The following is a 16,681-nucleotide window of genomic DNA, read 5'->3' on the forward strand; positions in this document are numbered from 1 at the left end:
AATGTATCTAGATATTTGCATAAAACAGTTGCATTAAAATTGTGTTATTGTTACATCTACAATTTTTAATACGTATCATTATTATCAATTCAATAGTTGGTGTTGTGCTATCAGCTCTTGTAACAGGAGAGGGTGCTGTCTCCTCAGTAATACTGTCTGTCAGGCATTACTTCCATAAACAATGAGTGATAAATGTGTTCATTCAAAGAGAAAGAAAAGAAAGCAGGGACAGTGTAGTACAAATTCTGTCTAAGTTCAAGATCTGTTATGTTAAAGAAAAAAAATGCAACAATATAAAATATCCCATTCAGGTGAATGGGAAAGTGGTCTCAGTCTTTTGGACTCCACTGTATTTAAAAATATATATATATTTGTTACATGCACTGAGACACATTTCCTGCTTTAACGTTGCCTGAGTGTATACATATGCATACAGGCCTGAAGCAATACAAATAACCCGTTTGGTTGCTTTGCGATCAAATACCAGGTTGGTGGGTTTTGAGTGATGTAATCAGACCGTCGGTGCATTTGTTGTGTGATTTGTAGTGTCCTTCCAGTTTCACTGAGAGAAACCGTTTTGGTGAACTGTTAGGGAAACACCCACAATCTCACCTTCTTTTCACAGACTTTACAAGTGAAAACAAGTGGACTGCTGCTGGAAAAGTTGCTGGAGGAGACAACGAAAGGGTCAGCTGTTGAATTCCACTAAGTGTCACTTGGATCAACCATGTCCCATTAACACATGGAAGACAAATAGCAAAGAGGCAGAATGAATCATAATACTTGCCACTGGTTTCGCTCTTCTTTATATTCTTAACCAGAGCAGCAACCTTACATAAATTTAAAGCCAGGCATGGGAAAGCCAATAAATACTTCAGACAGCCTGTATATGTTTATGTTTATATGATTAAGATGACTTCTTCAGAAGCCCACTGTCCAAACAAGGATGTCCATGTGTCAACAGTTTACCAGTGTAGATTCAATTTAGCACTTTAAACCAAATGAAATCCTTTTGCTTTGTAATTTACTCAGAATGCCTTTAAACATGTTCTGCTTATCGTGATTACTGTGTATGATCCCTCTGTTTATGTGTGTATTTACTATTTTCTATGCAAGTAGGGACGAGCCTGAATATTATGTTGCTGATAAACAACAGAAGAAAAAAAAAACCAAAATGCCCCCTATGTATAATTTATATTACATTAATACTCCTGGGGGTGGGGGGGCTTCTAACGTGATTTCCAACAGCATTACTTTCTGGCAAAACAAGAGCAGAGGAGCAAGGGTAATTTTATAAAGTGAAATAAGTGCTGGTTCCTTAATATTCCAGTTTCGTCCCCAGATGTAGCTACACAACAGAGAAATGTCCACTGGAGTGGGTGTGTGCGGGAGAGGAGGGGTTAAGGATCGGGAGGGTGTAGATTGCAGACGGAGCAGTGGTGGGGTAGGCTGGATTGTGATGGCGACAGATGTCTAGAAAACTGTGAGGGGCACTCCTCATTTACCACACAGTTCCAGGCTGCACCTCGGAGAGCAGGGGCGGAATCCGCAGCTGTCACTCCAAAGGTTTACCTCCATTATCACATTCAGCCGGCGCTTGGAGAACAGGTCCAACTGATCACTCTCTAGAAATACAGGTCAGTTACACATTACTTTAAAAAAAAAAAAGTTTTATTTTTCAGTTAAAATATGCATAGAATATATTTTCTGTAAGTAAAAGAAAAAGAAAGAAGTGAGTGAGTGAGTGAGTGAGTGAGTGAGTGAGTCAGGAAAAAAGATGCCTTTGAGCTGCAGTTTACCTATTGTTCTCTCTTTCTCTTTTCTCCTATTATGCAAATTTGTACATTTCAAGACTCGCATAATAAAGACAGGATTTTTTTTTCTCCGTTCTCAGCGGTTGAATTTGATGTCGCCCTGCGCGTCTTTCTCGGGTTTTGTGTACACCGGGCGATTAAAAGCATTCCGGGATAAAGAAAGCGCAAAACAAAGTTGTGGTGTTGTGGTACTTAATAGATATTAGCACGTTATTGTGGTGAATTTCGTTTTCTTTGACATGCCTGTGTGAGTAGGCCTACGACATTTTCAAATGCCCGTGAACAAAAAAGGGCAGAGCAGCTGGGAGAAGCAGCGGTGGGTGGGTTGAAATGGGGGGGATGGAGACCCCTCTACAGCTTTTATCACTCATATATTCGTGTATAGTCTAACTAACCAGTGTGGTAGCCTATAATATACTACTATAGACAAGCTTGGCATCAGTGTTTGCTGCCAACTTAGTACGACCCATTACTTTTACTCAGTGAGTAGCTGCTGTTGCTGAGGAATCACCATCCTTTGTTACCGGTCGGCACATGCTGCCGTGCCTTTGCGAGTCTCCTTTATCTTTCTAATATGAGCCTAAAGGTTTGTGTCTACTGTACATTTGACTTTCATATTTACTCGAAAAGTGGCTTGACATATTGTCAGTGTCAATCCACAGGAATCAAAAAATATGAGGTTTTCTGCTCAGACTGTAAATTTTGCTTTGTCTGATTTGGAGGCCGGAGACATCAAATGGGGTTTGGGGGGGAAATGGGCAAGTAAGAAATTATCCATATAATAAAAAACTAAGAATGAGTTAGAAGTACATCCAAAAGCAGAATTAGACTTGTGATACTCTAAAAGCAGACATAATGACTTATCATTATTATTATTATTTATACAAACGGACAGCTCATTTGACTGTAAATCGGTGTAATGGGTATTCAGCCTATTCCAGCCTGGTGTGTGGCGCATCCTGTCCTGATTGCTCCATTGCAGCACTATGGACAGTTCCTTGTTCGCACCTGTACCTACGTGTTATCCCACAGGATAACTATGCTACTTGGGGCATTTTGGACAAAAAAAAAAAAAAACAATCCCATGTTGCGTAACATTTTTAGTTTTTGTTGGAATAGCATCTTTCAAAACGAAACAGGCTAATCAAATTATCAGACTGTGGCAATCTGAATATAAACCTATAATCTATCATCTGGGCAGAATCCTGTTGTTGAAGGGCTCTCTTTTGCATAGTACATATTCAGACAGCTTGATTTATTCTGGGTCAGCTGGCACACAATCAGTAAGATAAAGTTGAACTTCCAGTTCTCTATTCAGTCACCAAAAGGAAGTTGCATTCTGTGGCAATCACTGGATCTTCCTCTACAGCTACAACAGTGTTGTGACATTAACACAAAGACCTACATGTCTGCAGCGCATATTTGCTCCATTCACAGACTGTGTCAGTTTGATTATTGCAGTTTTACACTGATTTGTGGTTTACACAGAAGATCCAGTTTTGTAATTTAGATGTTTCATGCCAATGTGACTCCAGGCTCTGGATTGGAGCTTGACACACTGAGATAGGAATAGTTGTACATCTACATCATAGATGCTCTACTCAGAGTTGTGGGTTCATTTGGCACCAAGTGTTGCCAGACATTCCTGAAAGGTTAGAGAGTCTGTGGGTTTGTCTGATCTCAATGAGGTTCTCATGCATTTACATTTGTTTTCTTGCCAAACTGTGTTTGTCAGAGAGCAGTTTCCTAATTGAACTTCTGGTTAACTAATAGACAATAGACTTTTCTCTATTCTCTTTTCTGACAAAAAAACTCTTACTTCTGAAAGGATTTAATTGTTCTCATCAGACTTGTGTAGGATGAAAAAACTATGACATTTCCTGACATTTCATCTGTTCTTATATTTTGGAGTCTTGATGTATTAGATGGTCTGAGATACTATATATTTGTATTTGTTTTGTACTGTACTGCATTCTTTACAGTAGACAGAAACCTTTTAGATGAGACAATATTAAGAGATTTTCAGCACCAAAGTAAAACAAAACAACAAACCAAGTAAACATACATACATGTAAATTAAGTAGTATCACCTCCAAACATAGGTGACATAGTGGATCAGTGGTTAACACTATTGCTGGATTTGAACCCAGACAGCTGGGTTCGTTTAGTGAGGAGTTTGCCTGTTTTCCTTGTGGCATGGGATTTGTCCCATAGTCCAGAGACACACAGGTCAGGAATGAAAGGAATGAGTGTGTTTGTCTGAGAGATATTGCATTTTTTCTTGATATTGCATTTTTCTCTTGACCAATGTTTAAACATTTTAAAACACCAATGATTAATGAGACAGACCAAAACAAACAATTCTTTGTTTTTCATATTAAATGACACCTTCATCCACTTGTTCCTAGGAGACATCATGGGAGGCAAACTGAGCAAGAAGAAGAAGGGATATGATGTGAGCGACCCCAAGGAGGCGAAGGCTGAGATTATAACTACAGCTGCTGGTGCAGTGGAGCCAGCTAAAGTGGAGGATGGTGCTGCACCCACAGGAGCTGAGGCTGAGTTGACAGCCAAGGCAGACAGTGCAGTAGAGGAAGCGGTGGCAACCGCTGTGGCAGCATCTACAACTGAAGCTGTAGAAGCTCCAGTGGAGCCAAAATCTGCACCTTCAGAAGAACCAGCTGCTGCAGCTCTAGAGGAGGCTGCTCCAATACAGGAATCAGATGCAGCAGCAGGGGAAGCTGCTCCAGTCGCAAAAGAACCAGCTGCAGCAGCAGAGGAAGCAGCTCCAGTCGCAAAAGAACCAGCTGCAGCAGCAGAGGAAGCAGCTCCAGTCGCAAAAGAACCAGCTGCAGCAGCAGAGGAAGCAGCTCCAGTTGCAAAAGAACCAGCTGCAGCAGCAGAGGAAGCTGCTCCAGTCGCAAAAGAACCAGCTGCAGCAGCAGAGGAAGTAGCTCCAGTTGCAATAGAACCAACTGCAACAGCAGAGAAAGCAGAACCAGTAGCAGAGGAATCTGCTCCAGTAGCAGAGGAGTCAGTTACAGCAGCAGAGGAGTCAGTTACAGCAGCAGAGGAACCAGCTCCAGTAGTAGAAGAACCAGTTGTAGTAGCAGAGGAATCTGCTCCTGCTGCAGAGGAACCCGCTCTATCAGCAGAGGAGTCAGCCCCAGTAGTACAGGAACAAGCCCCAGTAAAGCTCCCAGAGGCTACAGCAGCAGTAGAGGCAGTAGAGGAACTGTCGGCTCCAGCATCAGAAGAACCTGTGCAAAGTGAGGTTGAACCTGAGCTTGCTGCTGTACCTCAAGAACCTGCTGCAGCTGTGGAATCTGTGCCAGAACCAGAGGTTGTTCCAGCCAGCCCAGAGAAAACACCTGAGGACCAGGAGCCAGAACCCATCCCAGAGACTGTTACTGAGCCTGAAGTAAATGTGGAGGAGACAATGGTGCCTGCTGCTGTCCCTGAACCTGAGCCAATGGCGGAACCAGCTGTAGAACCAGTGCTGGAGCAAGCTCCAGAACCAGAGCAAATCCTCGAGCTAGAGCCAGAGCAAGAACCAGACCCAGAGCATGTGTCAGAACTGAAGCAGGAACCAGAGCCAGAGCCAGTGGAAGCACCCAAGCCAGAACCCGAACCAGAGCAAGCCCCAGAGCCAGAGCTAGGACAATCACCAGAGCCAGAACCAGAGCAAGTACAAGAGCCAGAGCCTGAGCAAAAGGCTGGTGCAGTGGAACAAACAGCAGAGGAAAAAGTAGAAGATGTTGAACCAGAACCAATCGTAGCAACATCTGACATTTCTGAACTTGAGACTGTGGAAGCAGAAGCAGATGCACCTGAGGCCTTGGAGACTGCAGCAGAGGTGGCCCCCACCCAACCTGAAGATGAGGAACCTGTTGCAACAGAAGCTTTCTGCACTGAGACCACAGCTGAGTCAGAAGCAGCAGAACCTATCCCTGAGATTGTCATCTCAGAGTCTGTGTCTGCCAGCAAAATTACTGCTGAGTCTGAAGAGGTATCTGAAGCCTCTGTGGAAGAGGTGCCTTGCCCAGAGCCAGACGTCGAAACCAAGATGGAAAATGGAGATTTAAAGAGCCCTTCTGTTACAGAGAATGTGGCAGCACTTCCATCTGTGAACGGAGAGTGCACAGATTCTCCTGCCACCACTGTGGAATGTGTTAACGGTAGTGAAAAGCCAGAGGAGACGCCTATCAAGGAACAGAGTGACTTTGAACTGAAAAAAGATGTGAACGTGAGTGGGGATGTCCAGGAAGTTCCAGATGCAGTGTCCGACATGGTGGAAGGTCTCAGCACTGAGGTCACCCAGGCAGTCTGAAAAGAAGCCCTCTTTCAAATCAATGTGAATCCAGTTTAATCCTCCCGACGGTGTGAGAAAGCCATCAAGGTATCAGAAACACAGCTAGGCTTTCTGAAATGCTGTAACCACCACAATGTCTATAGTGGTAACTCAGGCAAAAGGATGTTTTCTTTTGAGTAACCAAAAAAATGAAATGCAACCACTTGAGAATTGAAAGAGAGACAGACAGGCAGAAAGCAAGTGAGATGGAAGTGCAGAGGGCAGATTTGAGTTTGGATGAGTGTAGACAGAAAGTGAAACTTGACAGCAGAGCAAAAATACTGGACAGTGAAGATGATGTTATTGAATGAAATGAATAAATCTGTCTTTGTGTGGGAGCCCGATGAATATTACAAAGTGGTTTATTGGAACAGCATTCTTTATTAGTATATTATCTGATTTAGAATTTCATATATCCTTTCTATCACTATACGGAGAGACATGACATAACTGTTTTGGCCTTTTATAATAATGGTACCTGTGAGGACTGTTAATTTTAAATGGATTGTTCGGAATAGAGAATAAAAAGAGATTGTTATAGCCTACAGTGATCTTCTTTTCTTTTCATGCATTCTATCAGCGTAAAGTGTGTCACAATTGTCTGAGGCACTGGGTTACTGTAAGATTTATTGTGCTTTGCTCTCAGCTTTCCATCCATATAGTTGCAAGAGAAGCAGAGCAGCGTTCGAGCATCACAGCTCTGTTAATTTCAAACCACTTGTTGACATCCACTGTCTCAACTGCTCATATCAGCTCTAGTGGGTCAGAGTTTGGCTGATTATTCATATCTACAAAGAGCGATGTCCTTTAGGTCATTGGCCACATTACAAATATTTTGGTTGGTGGAACACGGCAGGCTATAGTAAGCAGCCTGCATGTCATGGCTGGCCAAACAAAAGGATTTCGCTTTACCCGGAGAAATCAGTTCATTTTCTGATGTAATCTTCCTCACCTCTTTCCCTCTCACATCACCATGTCTATTGCTGAGGCTCCATGCCATAGCAGCACCCCCTGCCAACATTTCACAGATCCATACCGGCAAGGGGAACTAGAGGGGGGGAGGGGCAGGAATGCTTGCATTAGGCAGAGAAAAGTAAGAGGGGGTAGGGGAGGGATGGTCTGGGATGAAAGCAAGAGCTTTGATTTTGCACAGAGGAAAAGAAGATGTCAAAGATACTCTCTCTTCTGCCAACAGACCAGACCACAACCAATATCCTGAGACTATTTCACAGACTGAATTTAGACAAGCAATGATGAGGATGAGTAGAGCTGGATGGTAGTTTGCAGGGATAAACACGTTTTGACACCTATCTGATGCCTTTTTGTAGAATGCTGCCAGAGACTAGAGGGTCTTTGTCGGGCAGGTGCTAACGCACGCACATTAACAAGAGGGAGCAAAATTATATTAATGTTTCTGTGCACCTGTGTATGCACAAACATGGACAGGGGAAGGTGTGTGTGTGAGAGAGAGAGAGAAAGTGTGGGAGGTGGAGGGGCTGGCATTTGTAGATTATGATCATCCAACCTTGAAATAACTACTGGACCATGGGTCAGCTCATGAGAGCAGATCTGATAGTGATAACAGAAACCTCCCACAGAAGTAGCTCCATAATGGGCCCATCCACATACCAGCTCTCTCCGGTTTCTTAAAAAAATACTCCAACACTGCACATTTATTAAAGGAATGCTGTGGAGAGGATTTTGGGGGCCAAGAGGATGAACTTGCTGGCAAGTTTTTCTTTTTTTATTGCTGAACGGTTTAGTCAAAATACCGTAGACTGCTGCCATAGGTTGCTGGTTTGGAAACAATTTTATTGTAAAAGTAATAATATACACTATGGATTGATGCAATTATCATTTTTAAAGACTAATAATTTCTAAGATTTTTCAAGCAACTGAGGCAACAAATAATGCTTTATGTAGAGTTTATTCAAAGCATTTCATATAAAAGTATCCTTTGTCATTTTATGTGTCATTCATTATTTGACAGCAACTGGCCTGTATCGGTTTTAACATTCAAATATAAAATAGTTTAAAACTTAGGAATGCCATCATTAAACGTCAGTTTGGCAACACTATGACTGACCCCCTGCCAACTTCACAGAATAAAAGGTAGAAGAGGGTATTGTGAACAAAGGGGAGACCCCCAAACCAAGTAAAGTTGAAACTGCAGTGGCAGTTGTAGTAGATTTCCATGATAAAATATTAACTTCTTTAAAAGTTTGTTTCTGACCACTCTTGTTTGTTCTCACCAAAATGATTATTTATACAGTAATGTCTACAGTGAAAGCTCATCATTTCCACATTCCCCTATTTCGCTTTCCTTTCTTTACTTTCTTTTCCTTTTTATGCAAGTGTTAGTGTGGGAGAACAGGGTCCTTGTCTTTTGGATCTTGATTTAAACACTGCTTTAAAGTTGCATAGTTGTGAAAGGCCAGCTGCACTGCCTGGTTACCCTAACACTATGTGCTCTATATGCAAGCTCCTGCACAAAGCTCAGACTGTGCTCCGGCTTCTTTTTTCCCTGTGTGAGGACTAGCCCCGCAGGCTTTAACTATCACCAACTGATGCCTTAGAGAAGCAAAAGGAAAAAGAAAACGCCAAAAAAGGCCATATTATGAGAAAATTCATAGGCACTGACCTATTAGATCAAGTTTTCAAATCTGTTTGTTTTTCTCTAAAGGGCAGAGACACAAGTCTAGAAATCACTGCTAAGGTCTTTTTTTTTTTTAAACAAACTCATGTAGTGTAATGGTTGATTCATTGTTAATATGTAAGTGTGTCCATGAATGAGAAGTAGAGAGAGGAAACAGAAAAGACCAGCATAAACAAACAATTACTGTGGAATATCCCTCGTACTACTGATGTAATACGAGGGATATTCTGATTCTATTTAGTCCCTCAGTATATCTGCAACATGGACATGTAGAAATCATTTTCATCATTTGTGCTCAAGCCAATCCTAACCACACAGTTTGTCATCAGGTTTGGTTTCAAATGTCTAAATCCTGACTGGCACACAGGTACACAACATCACCTTTTTAAAACTGAGCCCTGCACACGTCAAACCAGTAAAGACTCAAGTGTAAGAAATCTTTCATGTGAAATAACCATAAGAAGAGACCAAAGCTGATTGAGAAAATGTGTGTTCAGGGTCTTCAAAGCTTTACTTTCTAAATGAAGCATCTTACTTTGCACAGAACTGGCTCTAACTCTTGACAAACTTGCCTGAGGCGACATTTAACATAGGTGTATTTACAAGCCTTTCCCTATCTAGAGGTCAGTCATATTAAACTCCAGACTCCAAAGCCATGTGTGCTTCTGGGAAGGAATCTTCTAGTTTTGTCTTGGTCATTACTGAGAGAACAAACGAGGCGGATGTGAGTGTGTGAGGGAAGACTGCTCAGACCTCTGAAATGCTTTGTCATATAAGAGATATTCTTACCCCCTCGCTCCATCCAACTCAGCAGACTGAGTGGATAATAAGAGTCAGGTGGCCAAATTACAGCAACAGCTGATCACTATTTATTATTCAAGCAAGAGGGTGTCAGAGCAGAAGTACAGACAGGAAAACACACACAAGACAGCCAAAAACAAACAACTCGCTCTTCCCTTTTCAGTTTCTCTCATCCCAGGCAGAGACAGACACACACACTGATGTCTACTGCTTTTATTTTAATTGCTGTACAGAGACTTCCTCTCTTTCCCTTTATGTTCTCTAAAACGGTCAGTCAGGAGAAGATGCACTAAGTAACTGACATGCTGAAAGAGCAAGAGTGTGTTTTATGGATTCATGTCCTTGTTCAAACTGTGCCTGCATCAGCAAACTATGATTTTTCTATTTTTCTGTCTGGTTAGATGTCTCTCTTACCCTGTCTGTCTCACTCTTGGTGTTTGTCTTGCACACATAATCAGTATTACTGTTTCCTCTCCTTTCTCTTCTGGACATGTAAATCTTTTTAGCCTCTTTATCACTCTCTCTCTCTCTCGTTCCGATTGTGGTATACGCTTGCACCCCCGAACCCATCCATCTGGACATGTGTGCTAATGCTGTCATTGTATCAGGGCAGAGGCCTATTAGAAAGAGCTCAGTGGTGGTAAGGATCAATATTGATCCGCTGGGTTAGTCTAATGGACGCTGAGAGTAGCAGTGATTCCCCTTTGTCTGCTCAAAGATCCCATCACCCTTAATTCCTCACACATGCGCACACTCTCTCTCAACCACACACACACACACATGCACACACAAGACACTGCTTTCTATTCTATCTCACTCTGCTGATGCAGCTGCTGCGCTGAGTGAGCACTTTACAGCTGCCCATTTTCTCCATGTATACTGTGTGTGTGTGTGTGTGTGTGTGTGTGTGTGTGTGAGGGGTAAATGTGAACATTAGCATCTATGTAAACAGTATCAACGTAAACATATAAGAGCCTGTGGATTGTCAGCTCTCCATATATGTATTTCTCTTTACCAAGCATTCCAGGCTATTAAGATAAGAACAAGCAGAAGACTTTCAGAGACCTATCTAGGCTTCAACATCAGAAAATGAAGCAGGCAGCAGTATGGATATCATCTCAGTTTTCACTTTGGCTCAACACCTGCTGAGATTTTCAGTGCCCAGGCCGTTGTATCAGCAACAATTCAATGTCACAGGGTTTGCTGGCTAACCCCATAATGGAAATTGTGACAACCTCCACAACCACTACATCATTCAAACTTTTATTTTTACAGCACTTTTGAATGTTGTCATACTTGAAAAGTTGCAAGCAAGGTTTTAAGTTCTTTCTCAAGTTCTTTTTTTTCAGTTTTAATGTGTAAGACTTGATCAAGACTTGATCATGTAGGAATGATGATGACGCTGCACATTATCTTTCCTCAAAGATAATGCCCCTCTTGTCCCTCTCTGCGATGGTCAGCTTTTCACTTTGGCTTTGAGAGTGGCCTTCTGGAGCAACTTTAAATGCTGCTGATTCACAGTGTGGTCATAGTAGCTAACGTAGCCTCAAGCCGCTAGCTCTAAGCAGAGATGAGGAGGGAGCTACAGAGGTCTGGTAAGCTTTCTAACCCCACACAACAATGTGATGCACCAGATTTTGCAGAGCTCCCTCTGGACTGACAACAGGCTCTATATAACCTATGTATTAGTCCTCCCCAAGACCTAACAACAGACTTTCATGTGTGAAATTGGTGGAGTTCCCCTTTAAAATGTTGAATAGGTCACTTCATGTATATCAGAATAAATCATATGCTTACCGGGTTAGCTCAGCACCACTGTGTTTTTAATACAACATTCTGATATACACAAATACATGTGCACACACATCTGAGTAATTGTACTGAAATACACTTATTTATCACATGAATTATCCAACAATCATGTGTGCGGAAAGTCTTCAAAATCATCCTCACAGCAAAGAAATGTTTCACATATATAGTTTCACACTGAGCAACCACTCTTCTACCTGTTATCTCAGTCTGGTTGGTGAAAAGGTGGTTGCTTACAAGCAGTGCGTAAGCACAGTGTGTGTTTTAGATTAGAGACGGAAACTCATTCTGTGTGCAGTCACCTTGATCAAGCCTCCGGGCATTGTAGATTCCAAGGAAACATGCAGTGAGAAATTCATTCCTCTCTTTCCTAGTCTAACCTGTTCTCCTCTCCTTGCAGTCCCATCAGCTCTGCTCTGCTCCAGCCCCTGTCTCCAGCCCTTTGTCCTCTCAACCCTGCTCCTCTGCCTTGGAACCCTGCTCGGCTCAGTTCCCCATTCTCCGGACACTCTGCTCAGCTCAGCCCCGGTTTTTCCCCCTGCTCAGCACAATCAGCCACCAGCCCAGTCCCCATGCTCCAAGCCATCCCCTCAGCTCAAATCTCATCCCTTTAATCCTGCAATAAATATTCTAATACTCAGCTCCCGTCTGCTTTCCTTCCTGTGCTTTGCACTTGGGTTCACTAGCCTAGCCTTAACAATTATGTCTCATAATCCACAAAATAATGTTAATCAAAGAATAAACAGAGAACCCAAAACACTGACTGTTTTTCCTTTATCAACTTACAACAAAAACAACCAGAATAACAGAGAAAAGATACTCATAAGATGTCAGTGCTGTTTGCAGCTAGAGCTACGGGAAACGCATTTCACACAACCTTCTTTTTTTATCATTATATTAAGACAGAAGGCACTTTTGGCTATTCTATTTTTATTTTAAAAAGGTGAACTAAAACTGCGTTTGTGCCCTTGTAATAAAATTCCAGTTGTAAATTGTTTCAGCCCCAGCCATCATGGCTTCAGAGAAGTGTCCCCTGGGGAAAGATGACCTTCACTGTGCCTCTGGTGACTAAGCTACAGTAAATCAGAACTGCTGCTTGTTTAAGACAGCCACTGTACACTGACTGTATGGCCCCTGGTGAATTATTTATACGCGGAATGAAATGACCTCTGGCACTTTGAAGACAGCACGGGTAGGGCAAGGACAAAGCTGGTGGAGTAAAAGGTAGGGGGTAGGCAGAGAGAAAGTGGCAGTAGGGAGGGAGGATAGAAACGGATGGAGAGAAAGAAACTGATAGCTTAGCTTTCAGGGGGAGCATGCAGGGATTTCCCAACCTGTTGGAGCAGCAACTCAAGCTCTGATGCTCTCTCTCCTTGAATGTCTGTATTTGTGAGGACTGATATGACTTTTTATGCCTGCAAAGAGAAGATGTTTTTGGAAAATCAGGACATTTTATCCAGTCCTCACATCTTTACAGGAATCTTTGAAGGTTAAGACATAGTTTTAAGTTTAAGGTTAAGGTTAGTTTTAGATGAAGGTTAGGTATTAGGTGAAGAATGCCTTAGGCCATTGAGGGTCCTCACACGTATAGGACAACTGTGTGTGTGTGTGTCTGTTTTTGAGAGGCAGTAGCCTACTTACAAGAGGAGCAGTCAACTTTGATAACATCCACCTGAAAACTATTCAAGCAGGATATTGTGTTATGCAACACACACACACACACACACGTTCACAAATACAGACCAGTCTTGCCTCCTGCAAATTCCACTCATACGCAATTATACATTAGTGATCAACGCTGAATGCCAGTGTTCAGTCAGTGCTAGTGCAGGAGCGTAGTTCATATAGCTTAGTAAAAGTAAGGTGATGGGTCAAGGTGATGGATGGGAATGCAAGTGTTTTGCCTTTGGCAAAACATTCCATCATTTACTCTGCACTGTAACTGCTATCCATAAATGTTTTAAGAATAACTGGGTGGCCTAGGGAGCTTAGGGTTTAAGATAATGAACCACAACATGGCACGTGTTGTCGGTATGTTGTGGTTCATGTGTTCTGTTTTGGCACAGCTGAGGCAAAAAAATAATTCAGGAAGAATCATATTTACTCAAATTTGAATTTTTCAGAATACTTGTTTGTGAATGTAATTCATATGCACTGTGAGTTGCAATTTGATGGGCTGGAACAGATGTGTCTTTGCAGCCAACTGCTGGTATCAGCATGGACTATCCCTGTGTATATTTAAAGCTGATAAAGGACTTGATAGGTTTGAGAAGAAATTTTGTCCCATCTTTGATTGCCTATCCATCATTTCCACCTGAAAACCTTCTGAATGACAGCTTAACATAGCAACTGACTTGTCAGCTGTTCGGTTAACACAGTTGAATGGCAGGCTGAGCATAAAGAGTTTCTGTGGTTTACATGTAAAGTCTAACTAAACCTGACACAGGAATGTGTCTCTACTGTTGGGCACCAACTCAACACCATTGATCCAAATTGAAGTCTACAAGTAAAGGGTTTGACAGGTCACATGATGTTGAAGACAACAAGCACCAAATGCTTGAAAAGGAGCTGCAATACTGCGATGTAGGACAACATTATTATAGGCCAGTTGACGGGGGGACTGACTGACTGGTATGACAGCCTGAAATGCCACATTCTTCTCCAACTCCGACTCACAACCCCTTCTCTCTCTGTCACACACACACACACACACACACACACACACATATGTACGGGCACACACAGTCTCACAAATTTTGTGGGTTATAATTAAGGTAAGAAATGCATATTTCCACATACAATGTGGAAAAGTATAATAATTACAGACTAGTTTTAGATGAAAACCAACCACAATGCACTCTCTCTCTGTCTCTCTCCATACTCCCTACTTTGTGTTATACTCCAATTGTGTCTCATGTATCAGACACTGATGATCGTTCTGTGGCAGGTAGATGTGAAAAGTGCCTTTCTTAGGAGCTAACTGGAAATAGAAGCTTGAAGCATCTGTCACCTACTGTCCAGCTGCTAAAGGTACATGGACAACTGTTAAAGACCAAGAGGAACATACCACAAGGCCTTAAAGTGTGGCTACATTTTTAAAGATTTTTTTTTTTTTTTTTCAAAATTCTGTGGTTATGTTTGATTTATTAGATTAGTCTCACAGAACTGGCAAAGGCACAACTGATTTCACACAATTGCACAATGGGAAGTGCCAGCACTGCATCAAAGCTGGAGAGAAAGGTTGCATAAATGAATTCCAGAAAAAGTTTGAGATGAATGCGCAAAAAAAAGAATGTAAAACTCAATAGCTCTAAAACTGAGTATATGCATATCCTAATGAACCTGAATATTGTTTTACATCATCTATAGAGTGTTCTTTGTGTTCCTTTTGTCTTGGCCTGTCTACATTTGTTTAACTGTGGAGGACTCTAAAGTGCTGTGGCAGATCGTCATCCCAGCTTTTCACGTCCACTTATGTCAACAGAGAGGGAGAGAGGGAAAGGGAGAGAGAGTAAGAGATTTTTCTATATTCAAATTAGTAACAAATAAGCATTTACAACCAATCAAAACCATGAACAATTTCTGCATTTTTTGAGAATTGCGTTTTACCACTATAGCCATGAACAAGAACATTGCAGACATTTTTCTCTTTATAGAAAACAATGATCATTTGTAAAATAACACTAGTGCTCCTATCCAGCCAGGCTGCACATGAATTATACCATGTTGAAGCAATGCCATTTCCAGTGACCATATGTACCATTCGTTTACTTCTTCTTTTGTAAAGATGAGCATTCTGTGTAAGGCTCACTTTGTATCCAAGCCTAAAATTCCAGTTGATGTTTTCAGAATGAGGCAGGCAGGACTCATAAAAAAGGAATCCATCCAGCCTGGATACACAGCAAATACACATATAAACACACCCAACCCCCAACACATGCAACCAAACGAGAAAATGGTCTTTTCAGTATCACATTGCTTGCTGTAGTTATTATTTACCATTTTAGATATTAAACTGTGAGTGCGCTTGCTTATGAAAGTATCTCTGGTGTCCCCATTTGTGCATGTGTGTCCACGAAAGAGAAACTGAAGTGAGGGTGGTGGACAAAAGAGCTGAGATGGGAAGTGTGGGTTAGAGGAAGGGTGGGTGGAGGGAGGGGGGGGTCTCATTGTATTAGAGAAACAAGGACTTCAAACTGGCCCCTCCCTTAGATGCACTTACAGAGAATCACTAGGCAAGTGTCGGGACCTCCTTCTGTCACTGACCCCCTGCACGCCTCATTAAATCCCTTAACTTTGTCACAGATTCATCCCAATGCACACTTTCACACAAATATACACACACATGCACTCATGCAAACACACACACATGCACACATATATAATGCACACAGTGCCCTGTGCCTCCACCCCCCCATGATGCCCCTGGCCCACGGCATTGCCATATGTCCACCACACAGACACTGGCAGCTCCTCCATGCTTTGTACTCAGCACACACACTTCAACCTACTGCAACATGTGAGAAAGACCCTGCAGAATGAAACACCCCAGGCCTTTGTGAAAGATGGTGATTCAGTTGTTCCCACTGTTGCTTTATAGAAACAGTCCTGTATAGACAGAACCAAGCACAATGTGATGTAACACTGTTGTCCAGTGAAAACTTCCAACTTATTGAATCAGGTTTGCAATTCATTTTTCACTTCATTTAATGGATTACATACTCCATTTTATGGATTGGTGGGGTTTCAGGGCAGCATTTGTTGCTGACGAAACCTTTTTTTAAATTAAATTTATGGTAATTGATACAAGTTTTATATGAGTTTTTGTTTTAAATGATTGCAACAAGATGTATGTGCTGTGGAAAATATTTTAAATCGTAATTTTATGTAATCTGCATGAAATTTCATCCTGAAAAAAGATAGGCTCATGATTCCTTTCACATTTGTTTAACACAGAAAGAAATCAATAAACTGCCAAATGTGAATTATAAATGCTTGACAAGCTTGTGGTGTTGCTGTAATGTGTAACTGTCACTGAGCCAGTTCCACTGCCCTCTAATGTTACCGGTTACACCTTATGTGCACACAATCACTACAGTCTCTGCTGGGTTAGAGGGTGCAGCAGGTAATCATTTCACAGTGTTGCTTTTCTTTTGCTTTTCTATGGGACTAAGTAACTTTTTTTTTTTTTACAATAACTTTGTTCTACTTTAAATCTTGTGATCAGTTAAGGGTTAATGGTTAGAAGCC

The 16,681-nt window shown here is 41.8% G+C and overlaps 1 protein-coding gene across 1 annotated transcript; it reads left to right on the forward strand.

The window, feature by feature from the left end:
- Nucleotides 1-1,458: 1,458 nt before the first annotated feature.
- si:dkey-56m19.5 (neurofilament heavy polypeptide) lies at nucleotides 1,459-6,705 on the forward strand. Its single transcript, XM_041061783.1, has 2 exons — nucleotides 1,459-1,637; nucleotides 4,223-6,705. The coding sequence occupies exon 2, from the start codon at nucleotides 4,231-4,233 to the stop codon at nucleotides 6,142-6,144; it is 1,914 nt and encodes a 637-aa protein (XP_040917717.1). The 5' UTR covers nucleotides 1,459-1,637; nucleotides 4,223-4,230; the 3' UTR covers nucleotides 6,145-6,705.
- Nucleotides 6,706-16,681: the final 9,976 nt, after the last annotated feature.

The sequence above is a fragment of the Toxotes jaculatrix genome, chromosome 1 (genome assembly GCF_017976425.1).
Source record: "Toxotes jaculatrix isolate fToxJac2 chromosome 1, fToxJac2.pri, whole genome shotgun sequence".
NCBI classification, from domain to species: domain Eukaryota; kingdom Metazoa; phylum Chordata; class Actinopteri; family Toxotidae; genus Toxotes; species Toxotes jaculatrix.